Raw genomic sequence first — 17,206 nt, 5'->3', positions numbered from 1 at the left:
AAAATCGTCGCACCGTTTCGAATCCCACCTTTTCAGGATTCAACGGCCGGATTTTACTGTCGCATTTAATGCAGTCACATGCAAGGCATGTCCCCTGACGTCAGCCTCCCCCGTACTTTTATCCAGAATGCCGAAGTGACTCGCTTCGCCGAAGTGATGCACTTCGTCTTTCGGGGGGGGTAGTGATGGGGTACGAACTAAACAAGCCCAACAGCAGTGACGGCCCATCAGCCCAAAGCCCAAGGAAGAGTATGAGTTCGGCATTACCAAAGAGTTCGGCCTCAGCCTACAGCTCGGTAAAGGCCAACCAATCAAGCTCTGCTCTCAGGTCGGCATCAAGCTCTACTCTCAGATCGGCAACCAAAGCAGTTCGGTCTCAGTATTCGACCGAACAAGGAGTTAGTGGACCCATGCAGGGTTTCCACAACTTCCAACACACCCACTACCACGTGGCGTCAACTCAGGCCACGATCTTAGGCCATGACCTACACGACATCCACGACTTAGGGTGGTGATGCAAGCCACGATCTTAGTTCAATATATAAATAGGACTTAGATCTGGCAGAAAAGAGTTAGAATCTCTCTAGAGAAATAATCATATAGCAAGTCTGTGTTGTAAGCTGTAATTCGCAGATCAAGCAATACAAACCTGCCCCCATTTCTCCCCGTGGACGTAGATTTACCTCAGTAAATCGAACCACGTAAAATTCTCTGTGTCGTAATTTATTTTTACGAGCATTTATCATCATCGAAAATTCGCGGAATCATCACTGAGTATTTGCTTAGATTGGTGTAGTTAATCAAGAGAATGGAATATATGTATGGTTCGTGTGTGTGTGCAAATTGAAATTTGCAAGAGTAGCTTGCTCATGTCTTTTTTATCAAAATATTCCACTATAATTGCAAGATTTATTTTGTTTTCTCAGCCTAATTCAGAATATGAGACACACTTCAGTAGATGATAAATAAATAAATTAATGTATCTATTCCAAAACTGTAGTACTCCTATATTCCTCTTTCAGTCTTTTGCCTCTTATCTCTAACAATAATCAATAATTGGAGAAGACACCCAACCCAATATTTAAACTACTGTTCTACTACTACATATGCAGGTATAATTATTGTTCTCTTGTTTTAAACGGTTTTGACTATCATTAATCTTCTTGTTGGGATCGCTCTTTGAATGATCGATTTGTCTGGATTTAAAATGTTAGTTTTACAGTAATATTTAGTTCATTTTTGTAGTTTATGCTTATTTTGAATAATCAGTAAAAATAATTTGATCATTTGATATTTTATTAAACTGAACTTTAAATAATTTTATAATAGGAGTATAAAGTTTTACTTATATGGCTTTCAAAATTACTTTCCTTTTATTAAAATGATTAATGCAGATTACTACATGGCAAGATTGGCCACAAAAGAACTCAATCATCACATAGAAAACAAAAGTTCCTTTGCCAGAGTATTAATTAAGTTTAGATTTGGAAGGAAAACGCTTACATTTTTAAAAATCGAAGTTTTATTATTTGAGATTTGGAACTTTTAATTGGGAATCTCGTTTTATAATTGATGTATGAAGTTTAAATTTTTTGAGATTTGAAACTTGGAAATCAACATCACTTAAATAATGTATGAAATTTTTGAGTTTCTAATTATTTTTATAAATACAATTGAGATTATTATTTATTCACTTCAAGTTAATTTGTTTATTTATTTTGTGTTTGTAAGCCTATTTATTTGTACCCAACAACCACTCTTCTCTTATCTCTCTCTACCAACCTCACCGGTCATTGCTCCCAATTCCATTTCTGCCTAGGGTTTGCTCTAAGAATCTATCCTCCCCATTTCGATTCTTTACAAACCCTAGATCGCAAAAATGGCCTCCTCAGCTGCTCAAGTCCACGCCCTCGGCGCCGCCGCTCACTTCACTGCCGCCAACTCTATCAAAAACTACCCCAACAGAACCGTATTTCTCGGAGCCAAGCTCAACACCACCTCTACCCCCTCCGGCTTGAAGCTCAGGAGTAAGCAAAGTAGCGCCCGCCGAGGCTCTACTTTCCGCGTGGTGGCGGAGAAAGTCGTGGGGATTGATTTGGGAACCACCAATTCCGCCGTCGCGGCCATGGAGGGAGGGAAGCCTACCATCGTCACCAACGCCGAGGGCCAGCGCACTACTCCTTCTGTGGTTGCTTACACTAAGAATTCCGATAGGCTGGTTGGACAGATTGCCAAGAGGCAGGCCGTGGTTAATCCTGAGAATACATTCTTCTCCGTGAAGAGATTTATTGGGAGGAAGATGTCAGAGGTTGATGACGAGTCCAAGCAGGTTTCATATAATGTTGTGAGGGATGAGAATGGGAATGTCAAGCTTGACTGCCCCGCCATTGGCAAACAGTTTGCAGCTGAGGAGATTTCCGCTCAGGTCTATATTCTACCATTTGTTTCTAATTTTTTTTAATTCGATTCAGTTTGCCTTGATATTGTTTGATGCACTGCTTTGCCATGTATATTGTTCTATTGCGACCAGACATATCATATTAGAAAATAATGTTGGATTATGGATTCTCTTAGATTCTGTAAATGAATTTGCCGTTTAATTGCCCTAATTCAATTTTGATGCTAGTTATTGAATGCACCATCTAGAAGGATGTTATGTGTATATAGTCTTCTGAACACTTTCTTCGTTGAATAATTTATTGTAAAGCCATTTCCAAGCTTGCTGCTATTAGTTCTAAGCAGTTATCATCTCTTAGGGCTTACATTAAGTTTGATCATGTTATCTGCCGTCATTGCTTTTCTATTTAGTTTTTTGTTCATAGAATATTCTTCTTCTAGGGTGAGTATGTCCGAGTACCTGACTGTTGCGAAGATGACACCTTCTACATTTAAACTCCTGTAACATTTCCTTGTTTCTGGCAGGTCTTGAGGAAGCTTGTGGATGACGCATCGAAGTTTTTGAATGACAAGGTTACCAAAGCAGTAGTTACAGTTCCTGCATACTTTAATGATTCTCAAAGGACTGCCACGAAAGATGCTGGTCGTATTGCTGGATTAGAGGTTCTCCGCATTATAAATGAACCCACTGCTGCGTCATTGGCCTATGGTTTTGAAAAGAAAAGCAACGAAACTATTCTGGTTTTTGACCTTGGAGGTGGCACTTTTGATGTTTCAGGTACTAAGTGCCTTCTCTTTCTTGATCTCATTATGGTCATCTTAGTTCTTGATCTTGCTGTGAAAGTGACCCTCTTGATGTTTCAGTTACAACTATCTTGTTCTTAAACCCTTATCCTTTCTTTTCTCCTGGATCCTGTTTTTTGGTGTTTCTCAATCTCAATGCGTCACTTCTTGGTCTCATATTCTGCTGTTAAATGTACATAGTACATGTTTGAGATTATTTCTTTGGCAGATATAAGGAAACTCTATTTTTAAGCTATGCTGTCATGAGTGTTGAAGCACCTAATAAGTGTTTTCTACTTGCACTGATTTAGTCCTTGAGGTTGGTGATGGCGTGTTTGAGGTGCTTTCTACTTCCGGGGACACTCATCTTGGTGGTGATGATTTTGATAAGGTCCATATGCATATACTTATTCATTGACTCTCTCTCTCACACCCACAACACACACACGGGGAACCAATGTTGGTTAATCCATGTTATTTGACATGGTGGTTCTTGACTTTCATGTGAAAATTAACTATTCTTTGATCATTTTCACACATTTTTTTCTGGCCTTATTTATCCAGAGAATTGTTGATTGGCTTGCTGCAAGTTTCAAGAATGATGAAGGAATAGATCTATTGAAGGACAAACAAGCCCTTCAACGTTTGACTGAGACTGCAGAGAAAGCCAAAATGGAACTCTCATCTTTGACTCAAACTAACATTAGGCATGTTCATATCTTTTCCAATTATTTTTGCTACTTTTTGAATATGTACATGCTCATCATTTTAACTGTTTTTTGCCAGTTTGCCTTTCATTACTGCCACTGCAGATGGCCCTAAACATATTGAGACCACCCTTACACGAGCTAAGTTTGAGGAATTATGCTCAGATTTGCTTGACAGGTGAGCGTGGTGCATAAGTTAATCAGAACACAATTGCAATTATCTATTATATACTTCTACTAGCATCGCTGTGGAGTAATGATGTCCTTTTTCAGACTAAAAACCCCTGTTCAAAATTCTCTGAGGGATGCAAAGCTTTCCTTCAGTGATTTGGATGAGGTTATCCTGGTGGGTGGTTCCACACGTATTCCTGCTGTTCAGGAGCTTGTTAAGAAATTGACTTCAAAAGACCCAAATGTGACTGTCAATCCTGATGAAGTTGTTGCCCTTGGAGCTGCTGTTCAGGTAGCTATATCCTATTTTCTTTGTGACATGTGATCAACTTATATCATCTGCCCTCTTTTTTAGCTAACTTATCTGCTTAGGCTGGTGTATTGGCGGGAGATGTGAGCGACATTGTCCTTTTGGATGTAACACCTCTATCTCTGGGGCTGGAAACACTTGGTGGAGTGATGACAAAGATTATCCCACGTAATACAACATTGCCCACATCAAAATCAGAAGTTTTCTCAACAGCTGCTGATGGTCAGACCAGTGTTGAAATCAATGTCCTTCAAGGTGAAAGAGAGTTTGTCAGGGACAACAAATCTGTAGGCAGCTTCCGCCTTGATGGAATCCCACCTGCTCCCCGTGGTGTTCCCCAAATTGAGGTGAAGTTCGATATTGATGCAAATGGAATCCTCTCAGTTACCGCCATTGATAAGGGAACCGGGAAGAAGCAAGATATCACTATTACTGGTGCTAGTACGTTGCCTGGTGACGAGGTGAGTTTTCCTAATGATTCCTTTACTAAATAAAGTTCTTAAGAAAAACTGCCTGCATGTTGATTTTTATACTCTATTTGCTTAAATTAACGTTCTTTTGTATGAATCCAGGTGGAGAGAATGGTCAGTGAGGCCGAAAAATTTGCCAAGGAAGACAAGGAGAAGAGAGACGCCATAGATACTAAGAACCAGGCTGATTCGGTGGTTTACCAAACGGAGAAGCAGTTGAAGGAACTTGGTGACAAAATTCCTGCCCCTGTAAAAGAGAAGGTCGAGGCAAAACTTGGAGAACTCAAGGATGCAATCTCAGGAGGTTTGACACAAACAATGAAGGATGCCATGACTGCACTTAATCAGGAAGTCATGCAGATTGGCCAGTCACTATATAATCAACCTGGTGCAGCAGCACCCGGTGCTGGCCCAACGCCTGGTGCAGGAGCTACCCCCTCAGAATCTTCGGAAAAGGGACCCGATGGCGATGTTATCGATGCTGATTTCACAGACAGCAAATGAGCATTTTTTGTGACCTTTCCTGCGTCCTCATCTTCTTTCCCTGTTTGAAAAGGGTTATATTAGTTGGAAAATGATTAAAAAAATGTTGTTGAAGCAAGTTACCGTGGAAAAGTGCAATTGCAGAAATTGTAGGAATGTCATAAGACGATTAGGTTATAGGCTTATAGCTGAAGCAGCAGCGCATGAGACATTTTTGTTCAAAAAATTTCTGCTGCTTTCTCATGATCTGCCTAGATTTTTAAAGATGAATTTGGCGAAAGTTTATTTTGTTTCACTTTACAATTATATTCTCCTTCCTTTGCAGTATTTATATCCTTTCCATATGCTGTGTGTACACCCTTGGCCTTGACCAATAAAGTTCCAACCGATATACTGTATGTACAAATGTATTACTTACCAGAACTCAAAAAAAAGGTAAATCCTCTATTCTGCGAAAAGAAGAAAAAAACCCGAGAAAGATAGGGAGACTGAGAGTGGTTCTGAATTCTTGCCCTATGTTATGCGGGAAGGAACCGATATTGCTGAAATGGACTACTACATTATCTAATCCGAGTATGAAATAGTGTTGTCGATTCACTCGCCACTTCTTCCTTATTTTCATGGGATGTATATAATAAAAATAGGTGCATTTCAATTTTACAAATTCCAGCAACCAGTAAATAAGATGTGGATATATATCTCTTCCTCAATACCGCACAGTCAAGGATCGCGAGGGCCATCAAAGGCCTGAGTCTTCCTCAAATTCCAATGAAGACCGTCGTGGATGCTGCGCAAAAAATCACTGGTTGAGTCAACTTGACACGCAGTGGGAACCGGCCAAGGGGCCATGCTGCACACGAGTGCATCTCCGGGGGCTAATTGTTTCCTGTCCTTGCCATCAAATGACACCCATGCTTGGCTTCTGCTGTTGAACGGCACCACTACTCTCAGCATTACGTATTCAGGCAATATCAGAGGCCGAAATGATAGAGAATGAGGGCAGATAGGTGTAAACAATATTCCAGGAACCTGTAAATATAAACAAATCCTTTATTGGTATGAAATTATGTTGGTCTTAGATACAATGTTAAGGGAGCTTAGAGGGAGCATGTATGATTATTCCAAACAGAGATGATAATGATACAAATAAGATAATAGACTGAGACATGTTGAAAATGATAAATGTCTCTATACTAAAGATGGAATTAAGTCAATCTCATGCTATCGATCGAAACCATATAGTGTTATTAGACAGCACAAAACTCAAGGAAAGAAGGGTTTCCGACTATATTATGCGTCGTCAAGTGTGAAATACTTCTCCGAGTTTCAGTCACACTTTTGACTGCAGATCAAGAAGTCACCAGTTCGAACCCATTTGGGCCCTACAATTATTATTTTACAGGTTTACTTTTTGTGAACATCACTCTGCAATGTGAATTGAAGGGGAAAAACTAATTATTAAGCTAAATAAAGATTAACGAACATAAGTAATTTCAATCTTCTGTTATCTGTGCTTAATGTTAAGCAACATTTTTCAGGTAATTTTTCTTCTGATATACAAATATGGATTGAAATACAAATCAAGTGAAGCATACCTGTGGATGGACCATGGATCCTCCGGCAGCAAGGGAATATGCTGTACTCCCAGATGTCGTGGACAAAATCAGACCATCTCCTTGTACACAGGTTACAAAAGAGTTGTCACAGTAACATTCTAAATTTGTCAGGAATGAAGAAATTCCACGATCAATTGTTACTTCATTCAGGACTAGCATAGGCCCTTCATTATCGTTATCACTTTTGGCCTCATCTCTGATGATATGACACTGCAATCGATGCCTTAATGTGATACTAAAAGGACCACGAATGATTGACGAAAGATATTCGCGATAATGTTCACTATCTGATTATTTTGTTATGGATAAACTGATAGATATGCCAAAGCATTTCCGTAAGATACTAATTTGTTAGTACCTTGCAAGTGAACAAAGCTAAGAATTTGAAATAAGGAATTCTTCAAGGAAACTAAAGGATACGGAAAGGGGTCATGAAACCCAGAGAGCCTAAAGAAAATGGCACAATGGGAGGAACGGGACCTTTAAACATAGAAGCAGCCTGCATAAATGAGAGAAATTCTTCATCATGATCACTAAAGCGGCAATGAGTATCATAATAAAATCCTCAAAACTATACTAAAAAAGGCGATGAGTAATGGATCATGCAATGGAAAGAGTGGAGAATGAAGCCAATATTTTTCAGCTAACTCCTTCCAAAAAGGAATACAAAATCGCAATGCATTAACAGTTGGCATACTGAAATTGAGTTGTACAATTCCTACCAATCTGTGCCTGCCTTTCTTCTTTACCGATAATTGGACAAATAACATTTCTTTTTAGGGGGCTGGCTACTGTATTTATATAAATCAATTATATTTGTTGGAGAATAAGAATACCCATAGGACGGTTCCATCTCCACCAAGTGTTACAATGAGATCAATTTTTGTATGCAGTGTCTGAACATCTTTGTCTGTGGAAGCAGATCATTTAGAGCATAATTAGGAGAGAACAGATATTTCCACCATTTATCATATTTGAAGTACTAAAGACGAAACACAGCTTGCTCGTGGAAATTGATCTCATGCATTATCCCCCGGAAAAATGAAAGCAAAGGAACAGTAACCTCAGATATATATCAAGTTTTTCTGGAAAACAACAGAAACTAGAAAATTATTATGTCAGAAGAAGGGATTGCAGTTAGACATGTCTGGATAGGTCCAGTTTTTGGATCATGAATTAAGCAGAAGGGTCAACAGCTCGACAACTTGTTGATAACAGTTTGCCACAAATTGCAAAAGAATGTATTTCCCAATTTATCATACGTGCACAGAAATATATAACTTCACATAATTACTATAGATCATTAACTAACTCAAAAAGGAATGAAGTTGGAATTTGAAGTTATATACACCTAAAATGGGACGAAAACTACTTCTGTATTCACTAATAAAGACCTCCTCATCCTTTCTAGTATAGCTACAGAAATTTTTCATCAACACAAAGACAAACCTTGGATCCATTAGCCAATTAAAATTAGTATTTATATTATATAACATGATTGACCGTTTTAAATGTACTTCGTACTTCACAGTGGACAAAAAAACAGCATGTGCTGGATGAGGAAGAGAAGTTACAATATCAACTGACTGACTGAGGAAGTTAAGCATTTTACACAACAGTAGCTGATTAAAGAATTTTGTTAGATTGTAGACTGAGAGCCAATGGAGTTATTGTTATAAAGGGAATCAATATATCTAGCTCCTACAACAAAAGGGAAATTAGCTTACCATCTAGCCAGGTTTGTACAAAGCTATAGTATGGCGATTCTGTCAGAAGCTCGGATTTTACTCGTGGTTCCACAAATATTGTCAAATTTTTGTGCTCTTTCAAATATCTGCAAAAGGAGGCAAAGGATTCTCTAATTTTTAAAATATTCATCGCTTACTAAGAAATACTAGCATAGTAAATGTTCAAGAGAGTATCACATTCATTGCTTTAACTATTACTGAAACAGCCAAACGCCAATATAGAGATACATCTTATAGACGATTACAAAGAAGTAAACGAAGAAAAGGAGGGGGGCATCTAAATGTTAGGGAAAACTCTCCAACCCATATTGAAGTCTGATATAGAAATGATTCACAAAATCTTGGCAAAAGCATCCATTCATGACAATTAGGAGACTCAACCAAAGAAGAAGAACCAGACTGGAGAATTCACAGTTTAATATTAAGGGGAATGATATTGCGGGAGTGATTTTGCAAATGAAATTCTCAGATTTATTACTGATGAAGCTCGGATGAGTTCAATATTTATCTGAAGAAAATGGCTCTAGCCAACATAAATTTTAAGCACGGGAAACTTATGTACATCAGATGGGCCCAATCCCAGACAGAATCATATTAACAGATGCGCCATGTGGTTGAAATCGAAGGAGTGAAACAAGTATAAAAACGAAGACATATTTAAGGAATCCTACCTGACAATTTCAGAACACAGGATTTTGACAGATGTAGAATTTGGCTTTGTTAACATAAGCACAGTCTGCGGAGGTGATTCCCACTTCAAGGAAATCTGAAATGAAAATATTGAAAATTGTGGTTTTATTATACTTAAAGGTTAAAATTGATACGCAAGCACAAAATTACATTCTAAACAGGAAAGTTTGAGGAGTCGCAAATCAAGTTGCATGACACAAGCTATACCTGTTTACTGCTGCGCTCTGCAGTTGTTATATTACCCTTCTCAAAAGACACAACATCATGTTTGTGGCGGTCGGATTTATCACCCTTGCAGTACCATGATAGCTTAAACGATGCCTGTCACCACAAGCCAAAACATCAAGTTAAATTGCAATTACTTTTTGAAAAGTGAGATATGACTAACAAAGAAAATGAGTGCATAAGTTTACACACAGCTGACTTTGAGTACTTCAGCAAAAAGAACCATGATGTCTAGAGCCAACAAGCCATAACAAAATAAGGGCAATATTTAATATTTACCTGTTTATGTACTTTCACTTCATGAGCAATGGCTTGCAATAATAACTCTAGAGAGGACAGATGCATAAATATCAGGTGTGCTTCCTACACTTTATTCTGACAATCTGTTTTTTACTTAAAATTACTTTCTCTCTTCTTTTTAATGATGAATTTCTGTGCAATAGTGGTTTGGTAGATATTCTGAATCTATGTCTTTCATAAAGCAATTAAAGCACTAATTTTTTAATACTAATACATTGGCGAATTTGAATCTAACTTCTCACAAAACTCAGGAAGTAGCGACTCACCTTTTTCATCATCTTATGTGAAGCAGGAGTGCAGCCGGAACCGGATTCACCATCTCGAAGAACCTCATGAGCGCAAATATCATCTTTCCCGCTGCATAACTCACACTGATCATTACTTTGGTTTGAGGTTGCAACATGATCATCCAAGTTTCTGGTTCTCTCAACATTTGACTCACTGGATTGGCCTCCCAATGACAGTACTGCCAAGCAGAACTTTAGAATTTATATTAATAGAACTATTTAGGTAAAGAAAAAACATCACTAGATATTGGCATATAAAATCTCTTAAACTACATCTTGCAAATCACTTTGAGAAACTCAAAATAGGAAACTGATGAGCTCATGAGAATATTTGGATTGTTGGTTGCACATGAAATATGCAGTGAACGACACATATTTGACAAATCTAAGGATATATTTATCAGTCACTAATTGATCATATATTATTCACACATTCCACTGCAATTTCATTTTACAGGATAATAAGGAAAATATCCAAACATAATTTTATTTAGTGCTATGTATATACTCGATGATACCACAAAATTTGCTGTTTCCCTCACTTGCTGCATAATTTGTTTGACCTCTAAACCATACCAAAGGCCAGTTTAGTTTGCTTTGGGATCAATTTCAAAATTAAAATCGCATCTTATGGTGAATTTGCAATTTAATTATTGCCTTTTACTGTGTGGTTTTTCTACATGACAGCAGGAATTATGATGTGTTTTCCAGTGCAGTGTCATGATGACGCTTGAGAAGAATCAGCTGTTAAGAGACCTAACATAAATTTAAAAAGCTAATCTCATATTTACATTTAAAGTTTAAACTGTAAAAATCAATATGCAACTAATGACATTCAAGTTCAAACTTTTGAAGGAAAAGATGGAAACAAACTTCCCTACTAGGCAGTAACTCTGCATCCGATCACTCCAACGCAACTTTTGAAAACTCTTATAATTATAATCTTATCGAAGAAATGCAGAGGGCATTACATGGAGGTTAAGTAACCCAATCTTAATTTGGGACAAGGTTAAGTAACCCAATTTAAATCCAGCTACCATGTTATCCAAATAGTGCCAAAAATTAGCATTGTGTATCAAATTTCAAAACAATTAAATAAAATTAATAAAATTGCTACAATTTTAAGGAGTAAGGACATAATTGAATTGCAACAATGATACAAACCTAAAGTCAGTTTGCGAGGGAGGTGTAAAGAATGAGAAGAAATCATATATCCTCGTGTAATGAAAAACCATATGATGAGGATCCTATAGTAGCATGAAAGAAAATCTTCCCACTTTCCTCAATGCAAAAGCTCTCTTGCGGAGAACATTGCAACGTAATAGAGTTAATAAGATGTAACTATTGCAACACAAGCCTTATAAAAACGGCGATTCAAGCTTTAACAAATCAATGTGACTGTCAAATGCCGGGTTACACAGCACTCAATTTTCTTATTAGCAGATCAACCAATTGGCAAAGGAACGTTAGACAAAAACAAAAATATCTTCTTATATGCTGAGTATAGATCATCTTAAAAACTAAATAAATTTCTAAATAAATACGATAATTTATTAAATGGAGAAGCTTACAAGCTACATCTTTTCATCTAAATTCATCCAACCCAATGCCCTGCGTAAAGAGTCTCACCAAAAGTCTTCTCACAATTAAGACTATCCAAATGCCATATTCCCAAATATAACGAGACTCAAATAGAAAAGGATGGGGCCCACATAAAATTCTACTATGTAACATCTGAACAATGTATAGTCAGTCAGATTTGTAACAAGAAATTTTTGAACTGGTACACAAATAATCGATGTCATAAATGTTGGAAACTGGAGCGAATGGAGATATCTTCTTAGAAAGCAAAGGATCCGATCCTCAAAACTTCCTATTCATTCACTACACTGGTCTCTCAATTTGAATTTTTGGCAAATAAGGACAACTCAGGAAAAATCTTCGATCAATGTTGGAATAATGCAGTTTTGGTTACTATAGCATTCCGGTTGCCATCACAGATAGAAAAACAAACAGAGTGACAGCATTCGTATCAGGAGAAGAACTCCATGTTATATAAGACCAACAATTAAAGATCAAACAAAAAATACTAGAGTGAGCAGTGCTGAAATAACCTTTCTTCTCCAACTGCAGATTATGTGCTGTCGCCAATTCGAATTTACGTTTCCATTCAGCAGCTTCGGCTTGAGCAGAAGCCTTGCCTTCTGTCACCCTTCGCAGTGCCTTCGCAACAGCTAAAACCACATGTAATCAAATAATTGATAACATAACATAACATAACATAACATAACATAACATAACATAACATAACATAACATAACATAACATAACATAACATAACATAACATAACATATTGCTCCAATAGTAGCATATATACATATATTCCCATAAATGAAAATTCAGAAGACTCACTTCTCAAAGCCTCAGAGAACTCAACCAGATTATCTTCAATTCCTTGGAGAGGAGGTTGTTGAATAAGTTCCTCTATAGACTTTTCCGAGCTCAACACCGAGGTAGAATCAAGACAGCCATTCTCTGCCGGTGACACGATTCCGTTGCCCTGTTAGAGAAGCCATTCAGTGATTAAAAAATGATTCCTTTTGATCACTTGAAACAAATAAATACAGTACCACATGCAGAAATTGATCTGACTAAAAGTGCATAAAAACAAAATAGACAACACAGCTCGATCCACATATTCCCATGGCAATCACATGTCTTTTCAAGCAGTGATCTGTCAATTTGATTATCTCATAAGGTTTGTCTGCACTATTGAAGGACAAAATTTAGTTATTTTACAGTAACCCCTAATCAACAGCTTAATTAAATTCTAATCCGCATTTACAACCACCTATAAGCAAGGGGATAAATTCCAGAGAAATCAGCCTTTTAAACTACCAGACAAGTATCAAAAGTCAAAAAAACAATCATTCAAATTCGCAAGCAATAACAGCGAAATTCAGCAGAAATCTAGTCAATCAAAACAGAGCACTCCAAAATCGCGCTTCACAATCAATAACTCACGTACACGGGAGTTGCTTGGAGACATGTCGCTGTGTCTATTGTTATTATGCATATATTTCTGAAAACTGGTGAAGAACAAAGACTAGTAGAGCGGAGAAAAATGCGATTGCGATATTTATACTGAAGGAAAAAAAAGAGGCTAAATTGATGAATGTATGCAGAGGAAGACGGAGGTAGGGTGCCTTAGTAGGGAGGGAGAATCTTGGTAGAGATGGTGGGATCCAAATACGAGACGCGTGGCTTGGGATTCCATGGAAGACTGATTGGTAAGCAGCTATCTACCAAATTGTTCTTCATAATCATATTTCTGGACACCAAATTGTGTTTCATAATTTGATTTTTGAGTTTTGTTTAATTGCCTATAAATTAGAAATTTGATTAATTTTTTGTTTATTCCACCCCTTTTATTAGAGATGAATCAAAAGTTTTTTAAAATCTTTATTCGTTTTATGTACTTACCAAATTTGCTTTATTTTACTTTTACGTTTTAGATTCGTAGACTCGATATCGTTTAATTATTCACGCCATTATGTTAATATATATTTACGTTAATATTCATTGACATTACCAAAATTTCACTCATTTACACTAATTTAACATTGGATTCACCTCAAAAATTATTATTGGATTATTAACAAAATTTTAAACTTATTTGTCATTTAATTTTTGAAAAATATGAAACTACCCAAAAATTGATAAAACTTACATATTTATTTTTTATGCACTAATGCAAAAGGGAAAATTGTCATTTCAATTATGCTTCTTGGTTAACTTTTGGATAAATTTAGTATTATTCATATTAAGATAGTCAATTTTAGATGATTATTATATAATGGGTAAAGATATAATGACAAAAATACAAAAATCACAACAAATTTCATTAAAATTATTTGTATGGAACAATTGAAAAATATGGATTGATTTAATTAACTAATTTTATAAGTTATGAGATGAAATAAAAGTCAACTAAAATTTAATTTTATAATTTACAAATGAATGGTTGTGCCAAAAAGTGGTCGACTTGCATAACTATCGACAATGTGCATAATGAGAATGGAAAATATGACGAGATTTGTTTTATATCCTCCATTCCATTATAAGTGATGGAGTTTTTTTGGCACGAGATTTAAGAAAATGATATATTAGATTAAAGTGAAGAGAATAAAGTACAAGAAATGAATAAGTAAGAGAAATAAAAAGAGAATAAAGTACGAGGATGAAATAAATTAAAAGAGAGTTGAAGTTTTGTTTTTTATTATTAAAAAAGAAATTGATCACTTGTGGTGGGACAACTCAAAATGGAAAGTTGATCACTTGTGATGGGACGAGGAGAGTGAGTACTTTAAGAGCATTCACAACAGGGAGTTGTCCCACCGCCGTGTAGGACGGTGGTTGGGACAGCGCTCGGCGGCGCCGATGGGACGGGCATGGCCGTAAGTGGACGACGCTCTCTCGGCTCCTATTGCTCGCGGACCCGAATTTTTAATTTTTTTAAAACTTTTTATTTCAACTCTATATATAAAACTGATTACATTTTATTTTTTTAATATTTAATAAATATCAATAATTAAAATGAATTAAATTAGAGGAATTTTGGGATGGGTGTGAAAGAATGAGAGGACTGTGGGAAGATTGTGAAGTTGGCTGATGATTTGGTAGGATGAATTTTTGGAAAGTACTACGGAGGAATCTCCCAATTATGAATGTTTTAAGGACTCGTTCAGGTTACACGATTTGGGAAGGCCATAAATAAATCTGACTTGATTTATTTCTGTAGAGCTCACATATATGTCATCCATTTCGGTTGTTTAGGGAAGCAGAAATAAATCTAGATATGAATCAATTTTTAATTTATTTATATTAATGGATAGAGTTTTCTGTACTGAATGCCTAAAATGCCCTCATTACTTTGGTTTGCAATGCTTATGCTCCGTCACAGCTCCTCTTTCTCTCTGTATATGCTCCGTCACAGCTCCTCTTCTTCAATCAATCTCCTCTTCTTGAACACACCCTCAATTTGATGTATAGAATTGCTCTCTAGATTCGTCCCCCACCCCCCAATCCTCTGTCCCTGCCTCTCTAATTTTTCTCCTTTTAACTTCCCACTCCAACTTTGTGAAAACTGCTCAATGTGTTCGGGATTCGGAATGGAATTAGCGGCGACTCGCCGTCTTCGTCGCTGCTCCAATCCGGCCGGGGCTGTACGGGAGTCACGCACCATGCTAGCTACATCATCTGTCTCTCTCTTAAAAATTCTTCCATAGCTTTTCGATTTCGACAATGGCCTTAACTCCATAAATTCATGCTTAAGCAAATAGTCGAGCATATCAATTGATGCATCTTTTCTATTTATTAGTTGAATTGGTATTTTGAGGGTGCAGCCCAAATAATCCCGCTGCACAGAGGTAATGGGAGGGTTCAGATGAAATTTGCATTTTGGGGAAAGTGAAGCTGGAAGGTGGGAAATTAATTGCGGGGCATAAAAGTAATCTTGCCCTGATGTATGACTTTACCTCTGTCTCCAGATTTCATATAACAGCTTCACAAAGAGAATCGAATTTTGATAAATCAAAGAGGAACAGTGAGGGCTTTGCCAATATATTCGGGCCGAGCAAATTTAGTTCCGTGAAGATGAACGGATGAAATCTCCCCAAAATAGCACCAAATCTGGCTATATTTGAAAAACTGAACACGCCCTAAAGGTATATAACATGATGCATGAGATAGAAAATGCAAAAATGGAGTAGACACGGTCACACGGAAATGTTGACCGGCGTGTTATACATTTTCCTTCTCTTCATACAAAACAAAAAATAAAAAAACAAAAATATTTAGTCAACCCTATTGCTTTCTATCTGATTGCCCACGACAGTCCCTACAATTTGATTTGTTCAACTAAATAAGGTCAATTGTGTCTTCTTGTGTTTAAACTTCAAACCACTTTGAAATATTCAACTGCTTGATTTTATTTTGAGAGAAGAGGCTTCTAATCAGATTCTGATTTTAAGCTTATACTCCATTTGCCTTTTGTCCATCAATAATTATCTCTCATTATTTTTGTTCAATCTACTAATAAATGACTTATTTACATTTTTACTGTTTTTGGTAATAAACCCACATCCACTAATGTTATCAGAATCACATTTTAATATTTTATTATAAAATTAATTATATAAAAGTAGAATTCATCTTCTACTACTTTTACTTTCACTTTCCATTATATTTTTTTTAAAACTCATTCCCAATTAAAATAAGCCAACTATTAGTGATGAAGGGAGTAATGGATATGGAATTTGATAGTTTAGATGATTCTTAAATATTTTGGGTTCTATATGAAGGAAAAGTTAGGTTCGCAGTTTAGATACATTATTTATCTTCATTTTTAAGTATTTTCATTCTTTTGGTGGAACATCTTTTATTCTTATTGTAGGAATCAGACTACCATGTATTCATTGTTACCAAGACCTCTTATCATATTACTCTGTTTACTGAGATGATAACAAGCCGAATGCAAAATAGAACAAGATAACAAAGATAACTAAGTACAAGATGCCTTGAGAAATAAATAAAAGATATGTCCAAGTCTGGTCGTAAATGTATCAAGAGAAAAAATAAGTGATGAGGTTGTTCATTCGACATCGTTTTGTTAGTGTTCATTTACTGAATTTTCCGTGAAACATTTATTACTTCATTTCCATATGTGTTTTGTTAGTGTTCATTTACTGAATTTTCCGTGAAACATTTATTACTTCATTTCCATATGTATTGTTCTCCATTCAAGAAGTTACGTACTTTAGTCTCGTTATTTATTACTTCATTGTCAAAATGAAGTAATAAAATGGCCTCACTAGGGAAAATGCAATGTGCATTGTTAAGTTCACTCACTTTTAAAGAGTATAGGTTCATGACATAACTCTCAAATCATCAAGATATGTATAGCTTACCATAGGCTAACTCGAAATCTACACTCTCATCTACTACATTGTGATTAAAG

At 36.4% G+C, this 17,206-nt stretch overlaps 2 protein-coding genes across 2 annotated transcripts; one reads left to right on the top strand and one right to left on the bottom strand.

Annotated features, from left to right (window-relative positions):
• The first annotated feature begins 1,745 nt into the window (after positions 1-1,745).
• On the top strand, positions 1,746-5,627 carry LOC121763723 (stromal 70 kDa heat shock-related protein, chloroplastic-like). The gene is made up of 8 exons (XM_042159788.1): positions 1,746-2,425; positions 2,923-3,175; positions 3,492-3,571; positions 3,745-3,887; positions 3,967-4,065; positions 4,161-4,350; positions 4,431-4,829; positions 4,941-5,627. Exons 1-8 carry the CDS (start codon positions 1,880-1,882, stop codon positions 5,340-5,342), a joined length of 2,112 nt encoding a protein of 703 aa, XP_042015722.1. The 5' UTR covers positions 1,746-1,879; the 3' UTR covers positions 5,343-5,627.
• A 233-nt stretch (positions 5,628-5,860) lies between these two features.
• Positions 5,861-13,548, bottom strand: LOC121763724 (NAD(H) kinase 1-like). Its single transcript, XM_042159789.1, has 11 exons — positions 13,217-13,548; positions 12,601-12,748; positions 12,302-12,421; positions 10,167-10,366; positions 9,583-9,696; positions 9,357-9,451; positions 8,665-8,771; positions 7,774-7,847; positions 7,358-7,436; positions 6,917-7,224; positions 5,861-6,350 (listed from the first exon to the last, which is right to left on the bottom strand). Exons 1-11 carry the CDS (start codon positions 13,262-13,264, stop codon positions 6,042-6,044), a joined length of 1,602 nt encoding a protein of 533 aa, XP_042015723.1. The 5' UTR covers positions 13,265-13,548; the 3' UTR covers positions 5,861-6,041.
• Between the last annotated feature and the right edge of the window lie 3,658 nt (positions 13,549-17,206).

This window comes from Salvia splendens, chromosome 14 (genome assembly GCF_004379255.2).
Source record: "Salvia splendens isolate huo1 chromosome 14, SspV2, whole genome shotgun sequence".
Classification (NCBI taxonomy): Eukaryota; Viridiplantae; Streptophyta; class Magnoliopsida; order Lamiales; family Lamiaceae; genus Salvia; species Salvia splendens.
The sequence above is the reverse complement of the archived record's forward strand: the minus strand, read 5'-3'. Positions and strand labels throughout refer to the sequence as shown.